Source organism: Dermacentor andersoni, chromosome 8 (genome assembly GCF_023375885.2).
Source record: "Dermacentor andersoni chromosome 8, qqDerAnde1_hic_scaffold, whole genome shotgun sequence".
In the NCBI taxonomy this organism is placed as follows: domain Eukaryota; kingdom Metazoa; phylum Arthropoda; class Arachnida; order Ixodida; family Ixodidae; genus Dermacentor; species Dermacentor andersoni.
This window is the reverse complement of record NC_092821.1, coordinates 134,060,424-134,087,859: the sequence shown is the minus strand read 5'-3', so window position 1 is coordinate 134,087,859 and position 27,436 is coordinate 134,060,424. Positions and strand designations below refer to the sequence as shown.

Below are 27,436 nucleotides of genomic sequence, written 5' to 3'. Positions count from 1 at the left end.
TCGCGAGATTGAATCCCGGCCATGGCGGCCGCATTTCGATGGGGGCGAAATGCGAAAACACCCGTGGTACTTTGATTTGCGTGTACGTTAAAAAACCCCAAGTGGTCGAAATTTCCGGAGTCCTCCACTACGGCGTGCCTCACTATCACAAAGTGGTATTGGCACGTAAAAGCCCATAATTTAATTTCAGTCGTTCAATCACGTGGAGATTCACGTCTACTGTTGAGCACTCAATGCGCATTCTTTTCGCCGTTGCTCTACCGTTATCCTCCAGCACGATGACCGTGTTCGGTGACACGCTGGCCATGGTCCTGGTCGTCGTCGGAGCACTGCTGACGGGCCTGCTCATCTGGCTGCTGATGCGCAAGTACGACCGCGACCACGGTATCGGCGGGGCGTCGTGTCGCAAGGCCGACACGGGCCGGTCGCCGCCTTCGCGTGAGAACGCGACGCCCGTGAGCCCGGTGCAAGGTCGCGAGGCTGCCGCCAAGGTAGGACCCCTCGAAGCGGCGCAACCCGCGGACGAACTCCGGATGTGTCCCGTCACCCCGCTCTCGGACGAAGAACCAACGCAGGTGAGTCGTAGCTGGTCGCGCGCCCTTGTAAAGACTTATCTCGCTCGATGGACGGGTTGCCGAAACACTAAAGAGAAACAGTGGATTAATTTGGCTTGATTATTCGCCTTTTTTAAAAACCCCATATCTTTTCCGTAGATTTCGCGGTAGAAGAGTCAGATCTAGAACAGAAAATGAAGGTTAAGTGTCCTTATATTTGTCTAGCTGGAACTTTGAAGTCCGCAACGACACACTGACCCACAGACATCAAAGTATAGGGGCTCCTGTTGCATAGTAGATCACTGAAACTTGCTAAGTTCTTTGATTTCTTTCGAATACAATGTAGCCCGTCATTACAGATAAAAAGTTAGATATGCGCAAACAGACGTGATTAAATCAATGACGTCACGGTGGACTGGTGCGGGAATTTCAAGACGATGTCCCGGATTGTCTGTTCATTTTGTGTCTTTTATGGCTTAACAAAGCTCCTCTTACGGTAAAAGGGACTTTTTTGGTGATGTAGAAGGGTACTTTCTTATTAAGGCTCAAACTAACGGTCTTTAGGAGTACCCTTAAGCGACATCTTTATTGTAGTGACTTGTCCGTTCAGATATACTGTAAACTCTCGTCATACCACAGTCGCCTTATCCCTTATATCTCTTCTAGTAGACTTCTTTGCTCAACTACACACTAAACCCTTCTTTTGGCAAAGCCGTTTGATCCGAAAAGTCTCTTTAGTCGAAATCATCTGGAGTCCACAGCACTGCATGCATTTTATTCGGATCATTTGAGCAGCGGTGCCGGACGTCGCTTAGTTAGTACGAAGTGCGAATCGGGAAATCCGCATGGGACCACCCGATGCAAACATATGCGGTGGCTCTTCGTGTTTATTCGCATGGACTCGGAGAGGCCAAGAGCGACGCGAAGGTCAGTCCACAACATCATGCAAATCCATGTGTGTAACTCTATCGCACGATGATAACCGAAACGTGCCACATCTGTTCTCTAATGTCTTCGGAATTTCTCTACTGCCGTGCCCAAAAGGGACATCATATGACAATAAGAGCCGGACAACTGCAGCAATAACATCATCGTCAGCTCTGGCTACCACACAACACGTGTTTGACACGCAGGATAAGTTTGATTTCATATGGAGGATTACTCTTGCCAACAAGTGACATAGTTAGAGGGGAGGAAAAAATATCACATAAGTGTAGCCTGATGCAGCTCCCATCTCCGACTCACCGGTAAAGCAATGTTCGTATTGAAACATCACATTCGGTCAAAGAAAGTGCCTGTTCATTGAACACTTTCTCTCTAAAATACACATCGGGGGTAAACATAAAGAGAAGAAAATATTACTTAAGTAACTATTGATAATATTAACAGATAGCCGTGTATAGCACATGGCTGGATTACTTTCATTTTGAATGGCCTCAGTTGCTTGGTCGCGCAAACCCAACCCGACAAACTGTGAAGGAATGGAAGCTGGTATGCAAGACAAGGATGCTACCTGTATTGCACGCTTAGTGTACAGGCACGCATTCAGGTGTTTACAAAAAAAATCACTTCAATGGCGTCACTTCGGCTTATCGGGAAGACTGAGCAGCCGGCACGCTGGTGTGGCATTGACGTCGTTCAGTGCCATTCCCTAATGTGAGCCCCCGTATAAAACTGCTTCAGCTGGCAGAGGTGCCTTCGTGGAGGCCTTCGTGCTGTACATCGTCGTGACTTCGCACTCATAGCATGAGGTCATACTCTGAATGCTACCGTGGCGAGTGATAGGTAGAGAAAAGCTGCTCTTCGGCGCGGTCACAGAATGACACAAACGTTATGATTTACCAGCGTGCCATTGACAAGGGGCGTCATCTCAAAGCCAAAGAAAAGGAACGCGGTCACGTTAGTATTACAGCTGTGACAATCAAGACCACTGAACGAAGTGTACACTCTATGTCATCACGAGCGATAGGATACTTTATTAGTTCATGACTTTTTGCAACAAAAGATGCGGTTATCTTATAATTCATAATAAACGCAGAAGAAAAGCAGAAATGCGTGTAATGAGATCACTGACGTCATCCACACCAATGTATTAAAAGGTACGCTCATGACATCGACGCAACGTTCATTTTTGCCGGAGACGTTCCCTACATTATTCTAAGACGATTTCTATATGGTATCCCATTGGTGCCACTGGAAAGCCACGCCCCCGGGTTCACTGCTTCTTTAGTCACGACTACCGAGAACTATAACTTGAGCCTGAAGGGGTTCAGTCTAAGGGGTCTGTCACACCGAGCCACAAGTAGACGAACTCAGTCCTCCGTCACCGTACTGTTGGCGCTTCTCCTACTCCCAGGCGGCATAAATGCAATTTCTGATGCTTCGATCTGACATGACCGTTGAAATGCATTTTTTGTAGACAGAGTTCATTGGCACGTTGCCTAGTGTGACAGCGGCCGAAAGCAGTGAGACAGGGTGCTGTGAGCATTGATAGAAAACAACGTAATATTGTCATTCATGTTACATATAAACTGCAAGAATCATAAAATATGTTGACAGATTTGGCAGGACCACTGAGAAGGCTTTATTGGTGAAGAACTGACTATCATGCTGCCCTCAGTGGCAGCGACCTAAGAGGCCGAGACACGGCGTATTTATCGATAAGGCTTCTTTGTTTTTCGGTGTCGGCGAAACCAGGGCGACGCTACTGCCCATGGCGCAGAACCCGTGCCCACGTCGCCCAAGGAGCCCCCGGTGACGTCTCCCGTCACCGTGTCGACTGGCGAAGAAGTACTATCGGTGAGGAGCCGGATGTTATCAATGCCGTAGAACGACGGCTTCTATGGACCGTTGTATTCATGGAGGAAGGAAAAAGCTAGGAGGGAGCACCGGGCAACGCGATTGAAGCCAAACCTTTCGGCTCAACACGTGACCGCACGTCAAAATGCGCGGTTGGTTTTAGTCTTCCCGCTCTACAGGCAGAGCCATGGCAGGGCAGCCGATCAAGCGTGCACCGAATAAAAAGTACTGGCGGAGCTACTGGGAACCTAACCTCACAGCAAATCTCGATTCTTGCTTCGTGATCTCAACTCAAGAGGTCACGTGCTGGGCCACCACTGAGCCAAGCGGTGGTTTCACCAGCCCTTTGCTTCACTAAAGGGCTTCTCCGCACGTTCGCTTGCCAAGGCTGGTTGCGTGGCGTAATGGTCTCCTTTTTTTCCTTCCTCCATGGTTTTATTGAGGGCAACGCCATTTTGCAACCACAGCGCCGTCTATCATCAAGTGCCATGCTGGTGTGTGAGATCATGCTGGAAGTTGCACAGCGAATGTGCTGTTGACGACGAGAAGTAGGTTTTCGTGTTTTTCTGAAAGGTCGTAAGGTTTTGCGGTTGAGGGACTTCTTAACGTGTCATAGACTGAGCGTTGAGCTTCAATATAGCCGCAATATCGAAAAGCAATGGACCTAGAGGCGCTGCCATAGTGCTGCCCATGATTGAAATACGAGGCAAGTCGAGTGATTGTCGACATGCAACGTACGTGCAATGAGTTATTATTATATGTGTAGCCTCGAACTCTGTATGAGGCTTCCACTCAGGTGACACCAGTCATAGGTGTCTCCGTGCGCCATGCGGTGTGCCGCACACTCCAATAAATATAGCTAGCGATGCTCGGAGGCAAACACGTTTTGCTAGTTATCGTGCTCTAAAATTTTCGCAGCACTATTTTCTCAGCATTGTTTACCTAGCAACCGTGCATCAAGCTTTAAAGAGCAGTGGACTGTAAGGTTACTCGACCGCAAGGGCAGGTAAAATGGAGTACTCGATAAAATTACGTCGATAAGGCTTCTTTGTTTTCCGGTGTCAGCGAAACCAGGGCGACGCTACTGCCCATGGCGCAGAACCCGCGCCCACGTCGCCCAAGGAGCCCCCGGTGACGTCTCCCGTCACCGTGTGACGGGAGACATCACACGGTGACATATGTAACAGTGGCCGCGGATATACCCCTATCAACCGGCCGCACGCAACGCGTTGAAATAATATGCCCACTTTTAGGTCCGGAACGGTTCCTGTGCAAGGGCACCCCGCCGACTCGAGAGTGCGGGAAAACGAACTGCTCTCTGCCACAGCAACTTTATTTTCTGAAGTTATACAGCATGCGAAGTGCGGCGTCGGCCGGACAGCTTGCCTCGGAGATTCGGGATCACGGGAGAACTCATGTCGAATAGGGGCGGCCGGCACACGACAGGCGTGACGTTAGTTATACAACGAAAACGAACGAACCGTCATTTTCTTTATCGGCACGTACTGTTTGCATAATTTCTCCCCAGTTAACTTCTACCAAAACGTTCGTTGCCGAGCGTGATGACCTTCGAACGTATCTGAATGACTTCAATCTGCGCGCATGAAGACATTGTGGACTTCGTCTCTTCGTCTTGTCGCTAGTTCAGCGACTCGGATACGCACCTTTCGTTCACATCCCAGTTTGATTACGGGCGCCGAGTTTGTCGCCATGCGCTCACCGGGAACGATGTCCTTCTGAACACAAACGCGACGAAGCTGGTGGCTTCAAGTCCTTTCTGTTTATGCTGGCAATACAAAGCCGGCGTTTGTCTTCAACTGCAGCGGCGGAGTTCACGGAGTCGCCGCCGCTGAAGATGAACTTCACATTCGCTTGCTCAAGTTATTTTTTGCAGCCGAATAGAGCACAGTGGTAGCCCGTTTACATTGAGTCATGTGACACTGTAGCAATCGCGGACGGAACACGTCAGGATCAAGCTCGTTCGCAATGACACCGCTACTGTTCCAAGCTGTCGCTGAAAGAAACGGCGCAGGGCACATACCAGTGCGGGGACGAGAGCGGCGTGCTGGCTCAGAGATGCGTTCCTTTTTCCCTTAACCGAAAAGACGGTCTATACGTAATTTCATGGTCGAGCTTTTGCTAAACTGCGAAGTTTAACGAAGACATGCCCGATTCGCCAGCGTCGCCCACCGTGGCTGCTTATTGGCTATGACGTTGGGCTCCTAAGCACGAAGTCGCTGGATCGAATCCGGGCCACGGCGGCCGCATTTCGATGGGGGCGAAACGTGAAAACACCCACGTACTAGGATTTGGGTGCACGTTAAAGAAGCCCAGGTGGACATAATTTCCGGAGTCCCCCACTACGCCGTGCCTCATAATCAGATCGTAGTTTTAACACGTAAAACTCTATAATTTAATTTCAATTCGCCAGCGTCAGAGTTGTGCTACAGTGGCGTAGCGGTTACTTAGTCATCGATCTCTAGTAATAACATCTTGGCGAAGACTCGTTGGTACATCTTCAATGTTGGCTGAATCAGCTCGACTGAAGCGAGGACACAAAGATAAATAAACACCGCACTACAAATGCCGACATATACCGTCTGAATTTTCATTGTAAGAACGCCATCCTTCTATAGTTTGCCCAGGACAAACAAACGTAGTGCCCTAGCACAACAAAAAATTCTCATGCACGAATGATATGTGCGCCTGGCTGTTAATACAAGTGGGCAAGTAATGCGAGGTAGTACGCCTTTCCCTGCAGTTCCAGAAAAATACATGCCCTTTTTCCATGAGATTTTCTCATCGTGTCTTGTACTAGCGTTCGGGTGTTTGTTCTAGGCCGACCATAAAAGATTGGCGTTTTTTAAATAAAATTTGAGATGACCGTCGCAGCTTGTCACTTGGTGCCTAATTTTCCTTGTCTCCTCATTTCAGTCGTGTTATTCAGCTTCTACTGAGTCATCACATCATAACTTCCATTCATCAGATAACAGTGTACACAATGTAACCAATGCTTTCCCTCAAGCATGCGAAAAATAACGGTAGCGCCGCTGTAGCACGCTTCAGATGCTCCAAATGGCTGAACCGCCTCCAACCTTCATCAACTCAACTGCGAAGCAAAGCAAGGACACGTGTCATGTAGGCATTTTTGTGAAACGCTGCGTATATTTATTTACACGGAGAAGCAAAAGCAATTGTGCACATCAACGTTCAGTCGATCAATTTTAGCGCTATTGCTTAAGCACGCTGCCCCTGTCGTCAATGCGGCCGGTGGTCGTAATGTCAATCAGAGCAAATGTCAATCGCCGCCTTGTACGCTTGGCTTGTTTCGCGACATCGTTTGGTGTCTGCTTTTACAACAAAATCTAAATCGTCCTACCTAAGCAATGCATGGCTCCTAAAATGGCACTAGAACAAGTGCGAAAAAAAATTGGTTCAGGCGCGCACACTGAAAGCGTTCTTCCTAGGTAGGCTGTGGGGAACCATCGGTCAGCCCTCGACCTGCCATTAGTGCCATGACCATTGGAGGTCTGCTCGTAAAAAAAAAGACGTTGCCAGACGTAGGAATGTAATAAAACAGACCAAACGGTGATAAAGCACCAGCATCAAAGCTGACGCAACAAGCACTGACTCGCTAACAATTTTCTTTCTGAAGCGTCGCGAATGTAAATATCCAGGAAATCACGTGTACAGTAAGCAGAATGCAATATCCCTCCCAACCAATTAAATATGAAAGTAAGAATAAAATGCGTCACTCTTCAACGCATTCCGGCTCAAAGGTGATGTAATGGTGAAATCGATGAAGGCTGGCGCAATGCTCTCACACTATTTGAGCTTAAGAAGAAGCTGGCCATGTTATACACGAGATGCGCTATTTGTACGTTTTACATCAATGTTTGTTTTCTTTCATTTCCCAACTGACTTTATTGATAGTGTGCATGCGTGCGTGTGTGTACCCTCATTGACGATGCACACACACACATGAGGCACATACCCTCATTGCGCTTTATGCTGAACACCTAGCCATTGCATCTTCTTTCTTTCTGTCTCTAACTCTTCTGCTGGACAACATTTATTCATAAGACAACAATAAGTTTGTGTATCGGCGCCCTGCTGGAGCTGCTACTCTGCAACAAGTGTTCGCGATGGGCATTCCTCGTTGTTCAATTCCGTTGTTCGGTGCCGTCAAAGCCTTCGTTACCAGAGGACGCCTTCAAGGTCTCTCCTAGCGAGGCAGCCCAACAGTCCGAGAAGCCTCAAGCGGAGGGCAAGCAAGTGCAGGGAAGCACCAAGCGCGGTGGCACCGCTGGAAGGAACCAGATGCGTGAAACCCGCGAGTCGCCGCAGCTGACAAGGCAAAGCAAGCGCAAGACAAAGAAGTCTGCCGCGGCCCAGCTCAACACCACCGACAGCAGTAAGTTGTTGAACTAGCGGAGGCTTTTACTGCTCAGTACGTTGTAATGCACAGATTCCTACCAAACTACTGGGTTGAAAAGCAGTAGTGGAAACACATTGTGCCTTAAAAGTTGACCGGTCGCTCTAAGGAAACTTCGAATGAACGTGTGAACGAAAATCAGCCAACCTAAAAACAGTTAAGGCGTGGCTTAATAAGTTGTTAGCCAGGGGAAGCTTTAACCGATGGTCCGGCGAGGGCTAGAAACGCATGTTTGAGGAAACAACGCACGTGATCAAGGAGGCGTTCGCTAAAAGCAGGAAAATGTATATCGCTAGTTTGTCGCGACTGCCAGCACTAAAGGCCACTTACGCTGAAAAAAAAAAATTGTTGCTGCGCTTGACATATCGCAGAACCATAATCTCTAGGACTAATAATTTGCTTTAGCTAAAATTTGAGTTTAAAGGGAGTTTCATGGAGACACTGTACATTAGGAAGTAAGGACAGTAGTTTTATCTGCCGCATAAACTTGTTAATATTCGCTTATTGACAAAATTACCAAGCACGGTGTTACAAGCGCACAGGGAAACATGAACACATCTCACTTCATCACCGCGGAAGCTTGCTGTCAAAGCGCTGGAGCGAGGGAGCGCGGCAGAAGAAGTGAGCGAAGTAACCTTCGTGCTGCCTCTCGCTTCAACGCGAACTAAGCGAAGAAAACACTGCGCAAATGAAGCTATAAGCACCCGGCGCGCACTCTGTCCCATCGCAGATCGCTTTCATAATAGGGCCCGCAAACCGCGGGCCGCGCCGTACGCTGCAGCCGCCGGAGTAGAACGCCCCGCCCCCTCCCGCCCACCTCGAAATGAATGCTGGGTTTGTACGTGCCAAAACCACAATTTGGTTATGAAGCACGCCGTAGTGAGGGACTCCGGAGTAATTTTCACCACCAGGGGATCTTTAACATGCCTCTAATGCACCGGACACAGGCGCTTTTGCATTTCGCCCCCATCGAAATGCGGCCGCCGCGGCCCGGATTTGATCCCGCAAACTCGTGCTTAGCAGGGCAAGCACGAGTTCCTTGCGCGCGCGAAATTGAGTCACCATCGTCGGCTCACACTCGCACATAAAGCCTACCTTGCGCGGCGACCATGCCATCGCCCTAGGACTTTGTGCAGAACATCACGGCGATGGCGACGGCGTCGTGTCTGTATAATAGCGATTTCCATGTAAGCTGTAACCAAATAATTGCCATCTCAATAATAATGATCCGAGGAGGATATGACAACTTCTGGCACAAGTTCGTACGCGATGCACGTAGTATAGCGAACAAACTATGCGCTGACGCAGGCGCCGTGAAGCGGAAGTCAAAGCGTAAGCCTACCGGCATGGTCCCAACGGCGACGTTGCCAGCGACACGCGCAACGAGTGCGGCAATCACGGGACCACCAGCACAAACAGCGCTGGCCGAAAGTGACCGCACTTCGCGCTCAGGTGCGAATCCATCGCAAGGCGCCGGGCCTCACGACGACGCGAATGACCCGGCCTTCCGGGAGCTCCGCGAGGCCTCCGCCCCACGAGCGCCTGACAACACTCAGTGCGCCTTGCCACTACCGCGTCACCAGGGCGACACGAACCCGGTATGCTCTCTCCTCACAATTTCCTCACGATTATCCGCCACGTTGGATGAACAGTGTATACGGTGAAGAGTTCATGCGTCCTGTGGCATGTGGCGCCATGGTTCAGCCGGTCCTGCAGCGCTTTTTAGCACAGGCGCCAACAGCGCTCTACCGGACCGCGTCTCTGGGAAGTTGAAGCAGGTTACCCGCAACAGAGAATGTGATGCACTGATGTAATTTTAGCCACCATGTTGGAAAAGCAGAGCACGGTGAAAAGCAGCGCCACTGACGTCACGTCCAAGCTATCGATGAAAGGCAAGATTAAAGGTGTACTGGGACGACATTCTCGACTTTCTTTTTATTTTGGCGTTAAAAAAGTTCCTCGACTCCGAAATCTTATCATAAATACTAACCAGGCTAATGGTCACCTAAACAATTTATTACAACAGCTGCCATGAAAGCCAGTTTTGCTTTGGGCACACAGAAAGGGTACAAGGAGATCGTGCTGTTTGGCGGTGGCGCCGACTAGCTCGGTCGCTTGCTAAGATGCTACGTTGGGTCATATAAAACCAGTAGCGGTATGGTAGGGCACCGACTGGGCCAGATCCAGTGCCGAAACTTCTAGACGTTCTGCTCCCGCTTCACCCCTTTTTGCGTCACCATGCCATGACAGGTACACTTCATGGAAAGCAGACACAAACTCTGGGCCTGTATTCCCAAAACGTTCTTGCGCTAGAATATTTCATAACAGCAGATGACACCAAGCTCTGGTGTTGGACATATCATCAGCTAAGGCAACCGGTGCAGGTCAAGCAGCACTTACGAACGAAAAGCTTTTCGAATGCGGCCCCGGTTTGAAGAAGAGATATCACAGTAAACAATTCAGGGCGTTCACGGGCTTGTCTGTATTCTAGAATTGAGATTGAGCATCTGAAATCCAATAAAAAAATTAAGACAGAATTAGACAACTTTTTCTTGAATCGCCTCATTCTCATGAAAGGTCAGAAATGTAATAAATTTATAGCATTAGAAGATTTTCGGCTTGTCCATTTATTACGTTAAATAAGCGTCAAAGTTTCTTAGTGTTGGGAAAATGCTTCGCAAGCATCGCACATAAGTAAATAAGTGCTAGAATTCTTGATTCCACGAACCGGGGCCGAATTCACAAAGGTATTCGTTGGTAAGTGTCTCTTGCGATTGACCAGCCACCTTGTAATATGTTCAGCAAAAAACCTGAAAGTTTGGGGGAGCAGGTGATAATTCCCTATTAAACTGCAGCGAACAAAAAAAATATAGGACACAAGCAAGGCACGACAGTTCGTTGTTAACTTGCATGTGTCATTCGTCTTTTGTGCACGCAGCAACATAAAAATGACTATGTCCATTGTCCAGCATCAGGATTGCCTGGAATGTTCTCTTAAAAGTATTTCTAGCGTTAGACTTTTTTCTGTGAATACGGGGTCAAATTAGGGTTGCCGACTCTCGAGTGGACGAAATCGGGACAGGGGGCGACAGGGGAGCGGGAGGGGTGAGGAGGCAGGCGGTAACCGACCCTGTCAGTGCCACGAGTCACTGTTCTGTAGGTGCAACAAAGGTGAACAATTTTCTTGTTCTTCCAATCGTGTCGCGATTTCCACTAATAGAGGTACAGTATAGTTGCCTTACTAGTTCGGCTTCCTATACAGGTAATGTGAGGTAGGGGAATGCGAAGATTAAGGCTTACAAGAGGACTAGAACCAGGACTTAACCTCCTTTATGGTTATGACAGCGCAAGAACATAAAAAAAGAGTGGGCAAGCGATCTGTCAGGCATTTCAAGAAAGGAATTGGACCTATTTATTGTTATTCAGTAAAAATAAAAGTGGAGCTCAGAATATTTGGCGTTATGTGTTCAAAATTATCTTTTCAATTTCTTTCGCATATTGGTTTATAGCCGGCTATACGGGGTCACTACCCTTGTGCGCGTCTGCCTAACAAACAAAGCATCCAAATCAAATAAGTACCAGAGGTCACATTAAGCCGCCATTGTGAGGCATCCAAGAACAGAGGCTAACCTTCGTTTCATGCTCATTGGCAAACTGCACGGTAGAACACTATTTCACATGCAACGTTAAAGAGCGAACCCGTACAAGTGACGAGCAGCCATCACAACATATGCGCAGGTACCAACAGAGCTCGACATCATCTCGGTCGCGGCTGACAGCGGAGTGCCCATGGGCAGGCAACAGAGCGCCCAACACGAAGGCAGCGAATCCGCTGAAGTGTCGTCGTTGCCGTCAGATGGCGCAGCCGCAGAAACCGCAGCGACGACCCGCGGCGGTAATGTTGCGCCGCCGGCAGCTGCTGCAACGTCCGAAGCAGCCATCAGCCGAGGGTCTTCGGCTGAGGTTCTTCTGCCACAAGGCGAGTCCGACGACGCCCACGAGCCGGACGCGCGCCGGACGTCCGACCGCACTTCTCTGCCGAAGCACGACAGCCCCGACAGAGCCCAGGTGCGTCCTCGCTTTTTCATTCCGATTTTTTTCTATTTCTCAGTGCATTAGCATTTACCACGGCCACTCGATGAAAGCACCCAAGGTCCTGCTAGCCCAAGGCAGGGAGGCGGAGTTTACAGCTCTCATCGCATTCCTCGCCAAGAGCGCTATAGTGGTGCGGTAGAGTCACGCCGTCAGTGGCGGCAGCTGGCGTGACGGGCATTGAGAGTATATGGTATAATGGGTTTCCAGCCGAAAGCACTGACAAGGACAAGAAGGGATGACGGCATTCACTGGACTAGCAACAGAATGTTTAGTATACGTTTTCGACGCTCTTTATAGCACGAGACAACGAATAACGTGCCTTTCTTGAGAACAGACTGGTAGGCTAGTTGGTACTGCATAACTTCAGGAAAAGCGCAAAATAGCAAGTAGGACAACTTTTGTTGCACGTAGGTTCCCTTCTGTTGTACTACATGCTATTTTGCTCTTTGCCTCAAGTTGTGCCTTTCTTGCTTTTTTTTCCCTGTTATGACGAGGTAGCGTCCCAAATTAATTGTTACTTTACAAGTAATTATAAATGATTTTAAAGTTAGAGTTACGTGGATATGCCTATCAGGAATGAAAAACTTCTTCGCACTTTTTCTTTTCTTCTTATTATTGCTTTTTCTTTCGGTAAGTAATCCTTAATTCTTGTTTCTTACGTCACATTTCACCTGCTCTACGTTGGAGGTCAGCCAGGCGTTTGTACGGTCGTGGTGGTCGCAGCTGACGCTGTCGTCTGGTAACGCAGCCTTCGTGGGGGAGTCCTGAGGCGGCCCTTTGACCAGGGCGTCCGTGATGATTCACTAAGAACCGCCAGCAAACAGACGAATATACATATAGTACTTCTGACGGTTGTGAGAAGTCGCTTATACAGCCTAGCTGTCTTTGATGCATCAGTTGGTCATGTAGACGTATATATGCGAAAGGATCTTTTTTTCTTTGTTTTACGAGATATCAAAAGAGGCGAGACTGTAGCCTACCTATACCGTAAAGTGCGTAGACAAAGGCAAACAATAGTTCGAGCAGAAGCAGACGATTGCACGATGCATCCATTACTCCTTGCTACCAAGACGTCAACATTTGACAACGAGAGGGCAGCTCAAACGACCCCTCGAGGCGAACCAGAAGCCCGAACCCGGAATTGGCTGTCATTGTCATCTTTGGTATCGCCAATATCATACCGACGTCGTCGTTTGTCATAATGGCACCGTCACCATTGTTGCAAACAGCTGGGGGACATTTAGGTTGAAGGTTTATTTCCGCAACTGGTGTTGCGAGGACAGCCAGGGAAAAAGCTGTATAGACAGCTTGAGAGGTCCTGGCTTCCTCTTACAGTGCAGCATTGACGGCGGCGGAGTACAACAACAAACAAAACGTGAGGAGAAAAACAAAAAAAAAACAAAAAAAAACACGTACGTTCGGTACAGAGAATGAGACATGCACGTTCAGTACGCAGTACATTGTACTTGTACAGTACAAAACTACACGAACATTTGGGGCAATTCTTTCAGAGAAATATTAGATAAATCAATATTCTCGTAGCAGTACAAATGGTTCAGAAGTGTCGGTAAGGTATGCTGCAACATTTGTTTGCCATAGTTTGTGCGGCATTTCTTAACATTCCAAGGTTCTGTTGTGCGGGTATCATACACAGTTCTGCTCTGCTCTAACCCAGCAAGTCTAAGCAAGGAGTCATCATTTTTCATCATGGCGAGTTTATATTTATAGCACAGTCTGTAGTTATACATGGACTTCATCTGTATAATGTTGTGTTGATGGAAAAGGCCTGCAGTGTGTAAGAAATACGGCACTTTACATGCAATGCGTATAATACGTTTTTGTAAGACAGTGAGTTTGTTAATGTTTCCAGCTGTTGTTGTTGCCCACACCATACATCCGTAGTTGGCTATGGAAGAGAACAAAGAGTGGTAAAGTAACAAGTTAACTGATGTAGGAAAATTAAAGCAATTGCGGCGCATGATACCAACTGTTCTGGAAAGTTTCTGAACTACGTAATTAATATCATCATTCCACGACATATCTGCTGCAAAGTAAACGCCCAGAGTTTTCACAGACTGCACAAATTCTATTCTGGTATTGTTTAATTCAATTAGAGGAGGTTCAAAGTGTTTGTGACGTGGGTGAAACATGACTGCTGCAGTTTTGCTAACGTTAATTCTTAAGTGATTATCAGCCGCCCAAGTATTTATTTCTTTTAAGGTTTTATTAGCTCGATTTGCGAGATCAGCAGTTGAAGTACCCGAAAAAAGCAAGCTGGTGTCATCTGCGTAAATTATGTACTTAGCAGTGCTGTCGGTGTGGACAATATCATTGACATAAAGAACAAAAAGAAACGGACCCAAAATGCTCCCTTGCGGAACGCCGGAAGCTACCGCTTTCAACTGGGAGCATTCACCGGCAATACTAACAAACTGAGACCTATGTCGCAAGTATGAGGCAATCAGCGTATGGGCTATGCCTCTAATACCGTAATGATCCAATTTTTTAAGCAGCACAGAGTGATTAACAAGGTCGAACGCCTTTGAAAAATCTAGAAATAATCCTAGTACCATGTTTTTTTATTCAAAATTTTCTAGTATGAATTCTTTTTGAGCAAAGAGAGCTAACTCAGTAGATCTGTTTTTACGAAAGCCATATTGAGCTGAAGTGATAATGTTGTATCTTTCACTAAAACAAGATAGCCGTTTAAGAACAACTTTTTCGAGGCCTTTAGAAAACACAGGTAAGATGGATATCGGGCGATAGTTTCCCACTACATTTTTGTTCCCTTTTTTATATATTACTATACCTTTTGCCCTTTGCATAAGACGCGGGAAAACGCCGGAAACTAAAGATAAGTTGAAGATATGGGCAAGGCAAGGTGCAAGAATGTCGATAGTAAATTTTATGGGCTGTATCTGGAAACCTGACGCATCTGTAGCTTTACTATTATTGAGTGATAAAAATTCTGTAATTACTTCATTTACTGTAACCGGCATTAGAAATATTGTTTCGCTATTTCGGGCACTCATATTAGACAGATTTACATCGCTGTTTGATGTGTCCGCAAAAGAAAGAAAGTAGTCATTAAAGGCATCTGCTAGGTCAGCACCCTTTAATTCAATCCCTTCATGAATAATTTTTGTGGTCGGTTCGGAAGAATTACCAAAGATAGATTTTAAAACCTTCCAAACTTTTTCGGACTGTCCACCAGTTGAATTGAATCGGTTATAAATATATTGCTTTTTAGCGATGCGAAGTTGCTTTGTAACAAAGTTCTTAAATTTTTTGAACGTTTTCAGCGCTTCAGGACACCTACTTTTTAAAAACAGTCTGTAAAGTTTATCTCGTTTTCTTATCAATTGCAACATATCTTTGTCGACCCATGGTTTTCTACTTTTCTTTGATTGGGAGAATTTCTTCAGTCGAAAGGAAGCATTATAAATGTCAGTAAATATCTCTAAAAATTTTTCGTATGCTTCATCAGGGTCGGTTTCCTCAAAAACATGTTCCCAGTTAAGAATAGATAAGCGTTCCTTGAACTCGCATAACGTCTGATCATTTATAACTCGATAAAATGACGTTTGGTCCGGTTATCGTTGGGAATTCGGAGTGAGATTGACAGATATGAAAATTGGCATGTGATCACTCAGAGCATAACATTTAACATGATTACAGCAGCTTTAGGTCAACTCCCGGGCATTTGTGGTTGTCTAAGAAGTGATTCAGGTCGTGATGAATGTATTCAGAGACTAAGGTATCGCAGATCTTCATTTCTGTCTTCATGTCATCTAAAAGTGCTTTCGCTGCTCTATTGCAGGTCCCAGCCAAGTTAGACACCTTTTCAGTGGAACCCTCAGCACTGGACAAGTCTGAGGCAACAGCACCTGGGACGAATTCCAAGGTCAAGCCAAAGCAAGACCTCTGAAGGTCCGCTTGCCGGCGTGATCGCCGTGACATCGTCCGAATTATGCGCGTCACCAGCGAGTGGCTTTCAACAAAGCATTTCCGCATGAACGTTATAGATTTGAGACTTTTCAAATACAGCCGTCTGCTCGCGAATTTCGCTTTTCTATGTGATTTGTTCACGCTTGATTTCCCCGTCTGATCTCCAGCAAACGTTCGGGAGTAGTGCTTGTTTTAATTTTTTAACTGCCTGTATGTGCAAGTGCTGCCGTCCGCTACATGAACCGTCGGTGCTCTGGCAGAAGACACACCGGCGACGACCACAGAACCTGCCTTGTGGTAGCATCCAGCGCTGGCAATAGTTCCATTGGACGAACGCCTTGACTGCATAAAGATTCGTAACACGCGGGACACACTTGTCAACGTACTTATGGCACTTCGAAAGCTTCTTGAACAACATGCTTCCCTTCCTTTGACGACGTCTTAGTGACGCCTGCTGCAATTCGTCTTGTGCGTCAGACTGTCACAGAGATACGAAATAACTAAGACAAACTCCCACTAGTTTAGCACACAGTTGAAATTTGGTGCATTAGCATGTTTGAAGGTTCACAATTCAATTAAATTCACGGTTGTTCTTCTAGAACACATAGGAATATGGGCTAATGGCTGAATCAACACCCTTCACTGGGTATTTGCTTGCAATCAGACATGAGCGTACGCATTGCAAAGACATTGGACTTTTTCAGTGAGAAGGTTGACTGGTAGTAAGGAATTATAATATTATACAAGGTAATGCTTGACGCTCACACAGAATATCGAGCAGAAATAATCAGTATTAGTAAAATTATAAACTGAAGAGCAAACTGCTCCAACGTTGACTTTACCATAAGCACTGAGTAATAATTTGCGACTGATGACAGCTTTCTTTTTCTGTTTGCGGCCCTATTATTGCGCTCATTTGTCTCCTTTTCTTTTTCGCCCCCCATATTTTTTGCGCACAGCTTGAATATTCTTCCAATAAATACCGCACCGTTCAACGCTTCTATAAGACGTAATTCTTTCGATCTTGTGTACTGTGCTTGTATATATATTGTCTCTTAAGTTCAATACGTTTGCGTAATGTCCGTGTCGCGTTTCTATGTTCCTGGCACTTTCTTCCAAAGAGAAGGCAGGGTTTGTGCCCCTTCTGGCGGCCGTTGTCAGCCGACCTCTTGCTTTCCTACTTCTCTCTTTAAAGTATATATTTGTTTTTACACAAAAAACACGATATTCAAACGGAGCGAAGTGGAGTGCGACTGCCTCGCTAATCTGGAGATCGCGAGAGGCAGTGCTTGGGTGACGCGTGGGCGCGATCCACAACAGCCGCCGCAGACAGATCTTTCAGACGACGCGCGGTACTCTGGCCCCATCGTCACCGCACTACGCTCTTCTCACGCTTTCGCCATACACTCCTCCGATTTCCGCCTCATGGCCCCGCTATACCCTCTTCTCCGTTTTCCTCCTCGCGTCTTTCGTCTCACTCTCATTCTTCGCTCGTTCGCTCAGTTACGACGTGGGACAACGCCGACGCTCACCGCAAGAACGGCCGCCTAAGAGCTGCGCTCTAAAAAATAATAATGTGTAGTGCCGCTCTGTTTCATGAGCCTTTAAAGCTTCGTGGCACGCAAAAACCCATATTTTAATTTTTTAGCTTATTTTTCCCTCAAGCTTAAAGAATCATAATGTGAAATACCCACTGGTTATTACTGGCTTCCTTGGTACTAAGACCAGCTGCGTGACTTAACACTAATAACAACTCAAGCAACTTCCCTATGTTTGTAATAAAGAGCATGTGAGGTTACTAGCACTTTTCTGCATAAAATGAAAGGTCAACATACGACTTCAATTGCTTCGATTGTTCTCCCCTAATTTTCGTGATACACATCACATCCTTGTGACTGGCTTCCAAGTAGTTACGTTTCAACAAACAACCAAACTTGAAAAAAACTAGGCGTATGTCAGGCAATTTAAGAATCTGTCGGAGCATTTTGTAGGCTCTTTAGGCGTTCCAAGAAGTTTTTCCAGATGGGGAAAAAATCTCTTCTAAGGCTGGCGATTCCGTGTGTGGCGTTGAACAGATAAGTGTGTATGTGTGTGTGGGGGGGATGTTGAATAACAACGGAAAAGCTATGGCATGACGATTTATACGTTGTGCTCAGACGAAGAAGCGCTACGACCTCTTTTGTTTTACAGGCCGAACCCAAAGTTATTGCTCGGGATAAACTAGACTAATGGAGAAGGCGGCGTAATGACTAGTAGTATCTCAACCAGATGGCTGTCGCGAAGTAAGTATGGGGGGAATTTTACTTCACTCAATTTCTTTGTATCGCAAGTTGGCTTCGTCACTCTGACTTGCTGACTTGCGCTCATTGAACGCGGCTGAACCGCACGAACCGTTATGAGAGCTGTCGCGCAGTGTCTTGTGATAATCATGTATATTTATCCCAATTATGCATTTCTGTCATTCAAAGAATTATTCTATTATTCCCGGCCCGTTGTCATCTTCGCCGCTGGAATACGTTTGGACCATACAGTAGCAAAACCGAAAAAATTTCAGGCAAGAAACACACACGTTGTCACACTCCCAGACTGGTATTCCTTCGTGTTCGCTTAAACTGCATGAAAAGTCTTGTTCGCCTCCCATTGCGGTAGTAGTTGCACACTCCAAGTGCATTTCTGCCGTCACTTTCGCGGACGCCATCGCCGTAGCCCTGTTCCGTATAAATTCCGAACACGATAACATCGTCGCCTCGCGCCCTGCGCTGTGTGTGTGACTGAAAGCTTGCGAGGATAAGCCGATGATCACAGCTCAATCTCTCTCGCGCGCGCGCCGTCGTTTGTCGCGCGCGAGGCACGGGGTGGAAGTAAGGGAGTGGGGGCGTTCCACTTCAGCGGCTACTGCTTTCGGCGCGACCACGCGGCCGCCATATCGTCCAAGCGATCTGCGATGTAGGCAAAGCACGCGGAGTGCCAGTAGCTTCGTATACGCTGCGCTTCGACGTGTTGTTCCTGTTGCAGTGAGAGACAGCACGAAGGTCAATTCGCTCGCTGCTACTGCCGCACTTCTTCACTCCAACATTCTGACAGCGAGTTTCCACGGTCATCGAGCAAGATGTGTTCATGTTTACCTGTGCGCGCGTGACCCCATGCTTGTTAATATGATTAGTAAGCAAACGTTTGCCAGTTTACACGGTCGATGTAACCAATTTCCTCACTTCGTAAGCTGTCTACTAATTTGCTATCGCAATCGATGCTTCTCCTTCCGAGCGAAACTGCGACTTTTTGTTTCTTTCATTTTTGGCCCATCAATTCCATATTAGGCATCTTGAGTTTGTGGGACAGGACGGCGTTCGCTCGAGCTTAGCATCATTTTATTTGCAAACCAGCTTGTTTAGCGCAGTTCAACGGCAGAAAAAGCCATTTTTATTTTTACTTTTCCTTTCTCGTTTGGTTCTACGAAATAGCGAATCCGAAAACCAATCCGCTAGCTTACAGATAGTTTTTATTCCCTTCATAGTCTCATGAATGTAGAATTTCTCTGCCAAGCGCTCAATTCGCGCGGCCAACCAATTGTGCCCGGTTGCGGAATGACTTCCATCATTCTGTCTTTCGCTCCATAGGCAAGAGACCACTTCCAAGCAGCTGCCGCTGATAGAACGACAGGTTGCAAATTTACTTTCGCAACGTTGCCGTCGAGACTGTGCAAGGCCGCTCGCAACCACATTTCTCAATCACCGGTGTGGGACGTCTAAATCTGCTGTTACGTCGAGAACATTGAATCCCTGCAAAGGCAGTCTGTCACGCAGAGCGCCTTGTTGAGCTTGTTCTGGACATCGGTGCTCAGTCGGCGGCTGTGTGTGACACGGCCGGTCGCGGCCGTGTGGGCCATATTTTAAACGCTATCTACGACGGGGACAAAGTGCACCGAGGGATGATAGCTTCGTATGCGCTGTGTTCTCGCCGCTTAGGACGCGTTGAAGCCAGAGGCAGCATGAAGATCAATTCGCTCGCTGCTGCTGCCGCACTTCTTCGCTCCAGCGTTTTGATAGCGAGTTTCCGTTGACCGCGAGGTGCGTTCATGTTTACCTGTGCGCGCGTTACAGCGTACTTGTTAATTAGTAAGCGGATGTTTACACGTTTATACGGCCGATGAGCCTGCTGTCCTTGCATCGTATAGCTGTCTAATAATAATTTACTACCCCAATCGATTATCTGCCTTTCGGGCGAAACTGCGACTTTTTATCTGTATCACTATCTCTATATCTCTTGGTGTAATTGCGAAATCTAAGCTAATGGGTAGCTACGTCATGTCTGCATATCAGAAATCATGAGACTAGCACCAGGTTTGGTATATCAATCCCCAAAACCTGCTGTAAATTGCAGAGATGTTCCCGTTAAGATCGCCTTCTACTGTTAGACGCACGCTTTTGGAACGCTGCTAACTGGCATGCCAATGTATTTCGTAGCACATGTTACGGTGGCATATGGTATATACCTTGAAAATGGTGCTACTCTTAGAACTCGAGCTCAGCAGGCATGACTTTGCTACTCACCGACTTGAATTTCGCAATCACAACTTGCCTTAAAATTACGTTTCAAAAGTCACTTCGCATATTTTAGGTAGCCACTGAAGTTATTGTTGCAAATTTTCTTGCTCGAAATGTCCGCCTAGCCTCGTAGCACTTCAGCAAAGGCAACAGGGGCATTCCTAAATAGTTTCTCATAAACGAAACTTGTACACATACTGTATGTATGTATGTATGTATGTATGTATGTATGTATGTATGTATGTATGTATGTATGTATGTATGTATGTATGTATGTATGTATGTATGTATGTATGTATGTATGTATGTATGTATGTATGACGTAGTAGTTCTGCGGAAACCCCCAAGGTGGAGAGAAGTAATCTTAAAGGGAAAAGCAGGGAAAGGGAAACAAAGGAAAATCTTCAACTCTAAGGCTTTTCTTTCGAGTAACCGTTTCCTTTGTAGCAATTGCTGCGAACGGGTGGATGTCTCATTTTCCCTTTATTATGTATGTATGTATGTATGTATGTATGTATGTATGTATGTATGTATGTATGTATGTATGTATGTATGTATTGCACTCTCCCAGTTAAAGTTACGCAAGGTTCTTTTAAACCAATAACATATATGGTTACAGAGCCAATGGTGTTCCTTCATGAGCTCTCTTTCGCCACCAGGATAACTTGTGTGTACTTAATTACCTGATTAATTCGAGATTATTTAAACCAGTTTGTAATTTCTTCATAAAAGGCGTGTCTTTTGGTGGGAACGCCATTAAAATACGCCCTAGAACATCCTACTAAGTCGTTTTGATCACGCTGGGTTCTGCTCAATTATCTTTTTTTTTTTCACGCTTTCTTTCCTCTTCACATGGAGCCACTGGTGTCCTGGTTCGTCGTGGAATCACATGGCGAGTTTCGTATTACGCGTGCTACAAGTAAAGCCCGGAAAATGTAATTATTGAGATGGAAGCATGTTCAGTGAGATGTTTTGGGATGCATTCACAGCTTTCTCATTAGAAAACGTGCATTAAACCTAGAAACTGAAAACACAGTTTTAATGATGTTCTCTATTAATCTGGCATTTATTAGCACACAAATGTCGTCCTGGCGGTTAAAGCACGCCAATTTCGGAACACTTTTTGTCTGTTAATTGCACATTCAACAATTTTATTTAAGAAAAAGTCTTTAATTAAAGGAAAATGATACATCCGCCCAATCGTAGCAATTGCTGCAAAGGAAACTCATACGGGTTCCTCAAAAGAAAAGCCTTGCAGTTGAAGAAAAACTTCTCTCCCCCTGGCGGCTTTAGGCAGAACTATTACGTGAAGAGAAAGTTTTCTTTCCTGACTTCATACTGGTTTGGCGTATCTGACATCTGGTTATATATGTTTGTAACTTCTCAAAGCATTGTTTCGTTGCTTTGGAATGTCGTAGTGAGCCGCCACATGTTTCAGAGTGTAGGTCTCAGCCGCGCAAGAAACAAAGGTTAGTCGCAGAGTAACTACAAATAACAGCATGAGCACAATTAGCATCAATACAGTTGAAAATTAACCACATTGACCATAGACTACCCTATCTCCGAGATTGGCCCACCTGACCTCTTGGACAAGAAAAGAGGAAAGCCTTAGCTTTCAAAGTCGATGCCAAAGAAGGCGAAGGCGACTTACATGCGCGTAAAAAAGGTGATTAAGGAAATTTCGACATGAGCAAAGGAAATAGAGATTCCGCAAACGAATGGAAGGCCTGACAAGGGAACGAAGAAAGTAGGGCATATAATACAAAAATATCATATAATGGTGCATCACATTTAATGCCGCAATTTCAGTACATACCGATACTTGTTCTTGTTCCCTAGTAAAATGGTGCAACCTACTCTGAGGGATCGGACATGAATATGGCGATGAAGAAACTTATCAATTTCTTTTTTTATACTTACCATGTATGTCAACTTTGTCTTCTTTCGCATCGGCTTTGGCTGACACAGATTTCTTTTTATTTAACAGGTTTGCTAACGGACACACGTATATGTTTTCTCCCTGTGCCTTGTGGCTTGGTATTCAGCTATTTAATGAATTTACTGCAATAATGTTGTCTCGACGCTCCAATAGTTTGGAAAAATGACCGACACATACTTGTTGTTCTCTCTCTCTCTCTCTCTCTCTCCCATACTGCTTGTACTACTCTGGCTGCTTTGAGATTAATTTTGCTCTCATTCTCTAAAAGTTTCACAGATTTAATTTAATTATACTTTCCTCACGACCACCCGATTATTGGCCAATCAACCACAGCGGCCACACGTCACAGTGTCTGCAATCATCATCATATCTTCTTTGCAGTGGTGGTAGTATTATTACCTTATCTACGCAGACGGTACCATCGGTCCTGTCAGCTGCATTGATTATTACAGGCATGGTAGTTGTGACCAAACTGTCTGTGTATGCATTCTCCGAATACATTTTAAAGTCGTCGCGCAGTTCGCTCGAGCTGTGCAACACGAGCAATCGCACTACAATGTCATTTGTAGTATAAAACCTCGCAAACTCCTCGCAATAAACCACCTGCGGAAAAAGAGGCACCGTGTCACAGGTGGTGAGTGATAACTCGTGATGAAGGGCTGACCCACCACCGTCTACCTGGTGGTGCCTGTTCAATCTTATTTTCATGCCTTCAGCATACGAGACACACAATGTCTCGTTCGTCTTCTGCGAGACCGCGCATCCATCGATCACAAGAGACAACCGCTACGCGTAAAAGAAAAAGCGCAGTAATACGTATTTCTTCGGGAATGTCTACAAGCTCTTTAGCCGCAGGAAAAAAACGACCTCACGCCAAGGTCATTGAAAGCGTTTACCATTGCTGGAAGCTCAGCTACTCTGTAGCTGCCATCATGAAACGCCGTAACATCAGCACACACAAAAACGACTGGGCCCGTCTTGTGACATTTCGCGTTTATGTGTTTCTGTTCACTAAAACATTGCCCATGTTTTGCATTGCAAGCTTGGTATACATATAAACGCATCCTACTGTCTGTCCTCTTCATTGCAACTCAGACTCCTAGGCTAAAGGACTATTGCCTGGCTAATCTGTTCATCGTAAGCCTGCAAGATGAAGGATGATTCACAAACAGAAATATACGTTCTGTAGGTTTACGCAGAACTGATCTGGCATATTCAATGTGCCTGCACTTCGAGCTGTCGATTAATTCGCCTTCACACTACAATCCTTCTGGTTAGCTGAAATGGCCGAGCGATTGCTCCGGAAAGGCATTAATCCCGGTTTCAATCCCCGGTAGTAGATCTTCCAGTCCGAAGCTTTCTTTCAGAGACACTCGTATGGTTTTTCATGGTTAGTTCTTGCTGCGATTGGGTGGATGGGAATTTGCCTAATTCTGTTATGACTTCGAGCCGACCACTGGGCTTTCCCTCAAATAAAGTTTCGTATCTCTCTCTCTCTCTCTAGTTTTCTTTAGTGTGAAACTCTTCTTGTGCATATCAAGGTCACGGTAATGCTTCGATATCACAGACGCATCCGACGTCATGCTTTCGCAAGCAATGACATACCATAATCAGCCTCCTGTTCTAGCTCTCTGCAAGGCAAACCTTACGGCATGCCTTTGTCCGAAAAATGCGGTACGAGTGAAAAGATAGGCTCAGACCACGGGACTGGACAGAGTTTAGTGGCGCAATGTCAGTCGGCTAACTGTAGGTACAGAGCTATACTACATAATCAATCTTACTTTAGTGCAGTGTATCTAGGAAAATATTGCACACAGAAGGCTACACTGTATCACAAAGGGTGAACAAGAAACGGGCGCGCTAGGTAGTTTGCATCTGGAAAGCAACGCTTCAGACAGGGGAGAAAAACTCAAAGCCTAACAGCGAATGGAAACATTGCAAATCTCTGACCTGTCACTAACTTATTTTATCTAATATTCTGACTCCATGTGTTCGTGTTCATGTAGCGTCTTCGTACCTTTGCAACTGACAGTACACAATTATATCATCTAATTATTAATTATATTAGCTCTAACCCCTTCGCTACACACACAGTGAGCCTCAAACCAATACGAAACTTTTGAAACCGACCGTCGCTGTGTCCATTCTCTGTCACTTCATCGAATCAAAAAGAAGTATGCTTTGTCAGTTATTCCTTGGGAACTGTCAGGTGTTTAAGCGTAGTCTCAGCATTTAGGATACTAAGTTACAGAGGGCCTGGGGAAAGGGGTCGCCATCATAAAAGGCCGAGCGCCCCACGATGGCAACGCCATATTCGGCACTAAAGTGCAGCATCAGTGCCGCAGTGCAAACTTTCCACTAATAAATGTAACTTAAATAACGTCACAATGCCTGACTATGCTCAAATATAAAATACTTGAGACCTGTGAAGTCTGTTGATTCGGTGATTTGGTCAACAAATACCAATTTTCTTATGCTATGTGCAATAATACGGGGATTCACTTAAACTTTGTCATTGTCAACAACGCCTTATGTTTCAATGATTGCCTGTCTATTTCCTGGAGCGTGTCGTCCTCCCGAAAAGTCCATTACCACGCCGCCGATTCACCACTGAAGTGCCCGATATGCAACTAAATGGCTGCGTATTGCAATGATGCACTAATTGTGTAACACCTGATATACGAAGCTGTTTTCACTGTTTTGTGATAAATGATTGTTTGTTACACGTGCAATTCTCGGAGCGTTCACTGAACTTCCATTTCTTATTTTCAAGAACGTTCTGTGTTTCATTGTTTTCGTGTCCCTTCTTGCAGACGGTCGCTATAAGTCGGCTGTATGTGTGGATAGACGCAAGAAGATTAAGAAATCTCACAAGACCAGCTGCGAGAAACACATGCAGTATCCGTAAAAGGATACACGTAATATTCCTTCGGTGAAAACAACGCCGCCATCTCATAGAATGCACACCTTTACGGCGCCCTATCTGTCTTCGCAAACGGTTCTTGTTCTTTGTTTTCAAGTTTCCGCTGCTGGTCTTCGATCGTATCTTTGCGATTGTCTCACCCGATGTTCCAACAGCTAACTGGCGCAATCTTTGCAAGTTGTATCAATGTATTCACGTCGTTAAAAATCCTTTCGCGCACTTGAAACGCTTTGTGTTCAGGGCGAGCGCTTCCGATTGAGTCATTGAGTCACCAGTGTGAACTTGACAGTGCTGCTGTTACTTTGTTCAAATGGTTGTGTGCATTTTTCATGAGATTGCCTTTGGCTTTGACTATGTAAGTGGAAGAAAAGATAAGATATAGCGGGCATGAGTATTACTAAGTTGCACAGTTGTCGCATAAGCGCCCGTTGCGTGGCTACCTACGAATTTTCTGCGTGCAATATCGCACTCGCACCCGTGCTTATGAATCCGCATCTGTGTGCGTTTCAGGACATTTTCTCAAGCTTCCGCAGAAGTACTGAACACTTTCAGCATTGGAAAAGCTCTTCCTCATATATGGGGAAACACGAGGAAGGCGACATGGAAATTCAAGACGATGAGCCAAACGAGAACAAGGTGAAAGCAGGAGACAACGTTCGACGAGTGGAGTTGTCGAAACGTTGGCTCCTGATTTCACCTTGTTCTCGTTTTGCTCATCTTCCTCATATATGTGCGTTCGTTAATCTACTTTCCCGTAAGGTAAAAAAAGAATGTCTTGAAGCGCCGAAATTTATTGTTCCTACAGCAAGACAACGCTGATCCCCCAGGATGTAATCACGGGATCCATGATCCGAATGTGCTTGGGTCATAGACCATTCTCGGCAGCCTAAGGAAAGGATGCAAGAGCTATCCAGGTATTCCCGTCAGCATCCTAACTGAAATATTTCGCAGCGGTTTTGCTGCTCCGCTTCACGAGCTCCTGTTTTACTACGACGCTGCTCCAGATTCCGTAACACTGCGCAGTTTTGCAAGACTACTGAAGTGAAACCAAACTGCGAAGTAGCACAGGTGCCGTCGAAGTAAAAAAAAAAATGCCCCAGAAACTGCCCGTTGATTTTTCACCAAGTCCATTGCACTGCACAAAATCATGCGTTGCCAGCTTTACTCTCCGTAATATCTAATGTTATCGTAACTTTCGCTACAATGGTTATCCTTGTCATTTATTCGCACTCCGGACATAAGTTACAATATTCTTATTTTTTTGCCATTGCCGTCAGTAACGGTCATGACTATGTTTCAGGGTAGACCCATTGTTTCGAGAAGGGAACTTGACTTTCACAGGTGCACTCCCAAACGAACGTCCCCTTGTTCAACGCCGATGTGCGGATGAGACTTTCCCTTCTCGACCGGTCTACAGCACTGCTAGCTTTCACCTGCCTGCGAACCTTCGGCTTGCTTATATTTCTCAGCGAAGATACCTGTCCAGAAGTGCAACAGCCTCTCCAGTGAAAGTATACACATTTAGGCATGCTAATTTAGTTTTCCGCTTATACTAAATAGTAGCTAGGAAAAAAAACGTTTTTCACGTTGTGCTGCATTGAACCCTCCACACTCAACGTGGTTTCGTTTTATCTCAGCGAATAGAGTGGTTTTACACATGACCACTTTAGTAAGGGCCACTACCATGTCAAAGCGGTGTTCCATGTGCTGCGTTTCGTTAGCGATGGCGAAACAATCGTTTTTCACTTCATGTAACGCCTCCAGTAACTGAATGACACGTTTGTTTGTATGTCAAAAGCCCGAAAGTCCTTTTCGTCAAAAAGCAAGACATGAGTGATAGTGCACCAAGTAAAGATTTTGTTACTCTCGAAATATAAGTTCTGACTACAATACGTATAAAGCATTTTCATTGGAGCCTATTATGCCATGCGATGTAACATTGTTTGGTGCACTTCCCGGTAGTCTCTGATAATTTCTCACTGAAGCGGATCTGTTGAAGCACTAGTTCTTTTGTAGGCTCATTAATTATGTCCTTGTGTTTCGTTTGTTCCTTTTATTTTGCTCTCTTGGTCATGAATCAGGCGGACACGCCAGGAAGGAAGCAAACGACAAGGCCGGCCCTGGCCAGGTGGATCTCAACGATGCTCCTCGATACGGTGATTCCAACCCACTCAGTCGGTACGAGGCAGAATACAGCAA

At 45.9% G+C, this 27,436-nt stretch overlaps 1 protein-coding gene across 1 annotated transcript; it reads left to right on the top strand.

Moving 5' to 3' along the window:
- The first annotated feature begins 210 nt into the window (after positions 1-210).
- LOC126526036 (uncharacterized) lies at positions 211-16,765 on the top strand. The gene is made up of 6 exons (XM_055067655.1): positions 211-575; positions 3,252-3,353; positions 7,545-7,767; positions 9,097-9,386; positions 11,527-11,856; positions 15,704-16,765. Exons 1-6 carry the CDS (start codon positions 234-236, stop codon positions 15,809-15,811), a joined length of 1,395 nt encoding a protein of 464 aa, XP_054923630.1. The 5' UTR covers positions 211-233; the 3' UTR covers positions 15,812-16,765.
- The last annotated feature ends 10,671 nt before the right edge of the window (positions 16,766-27,436 follow it).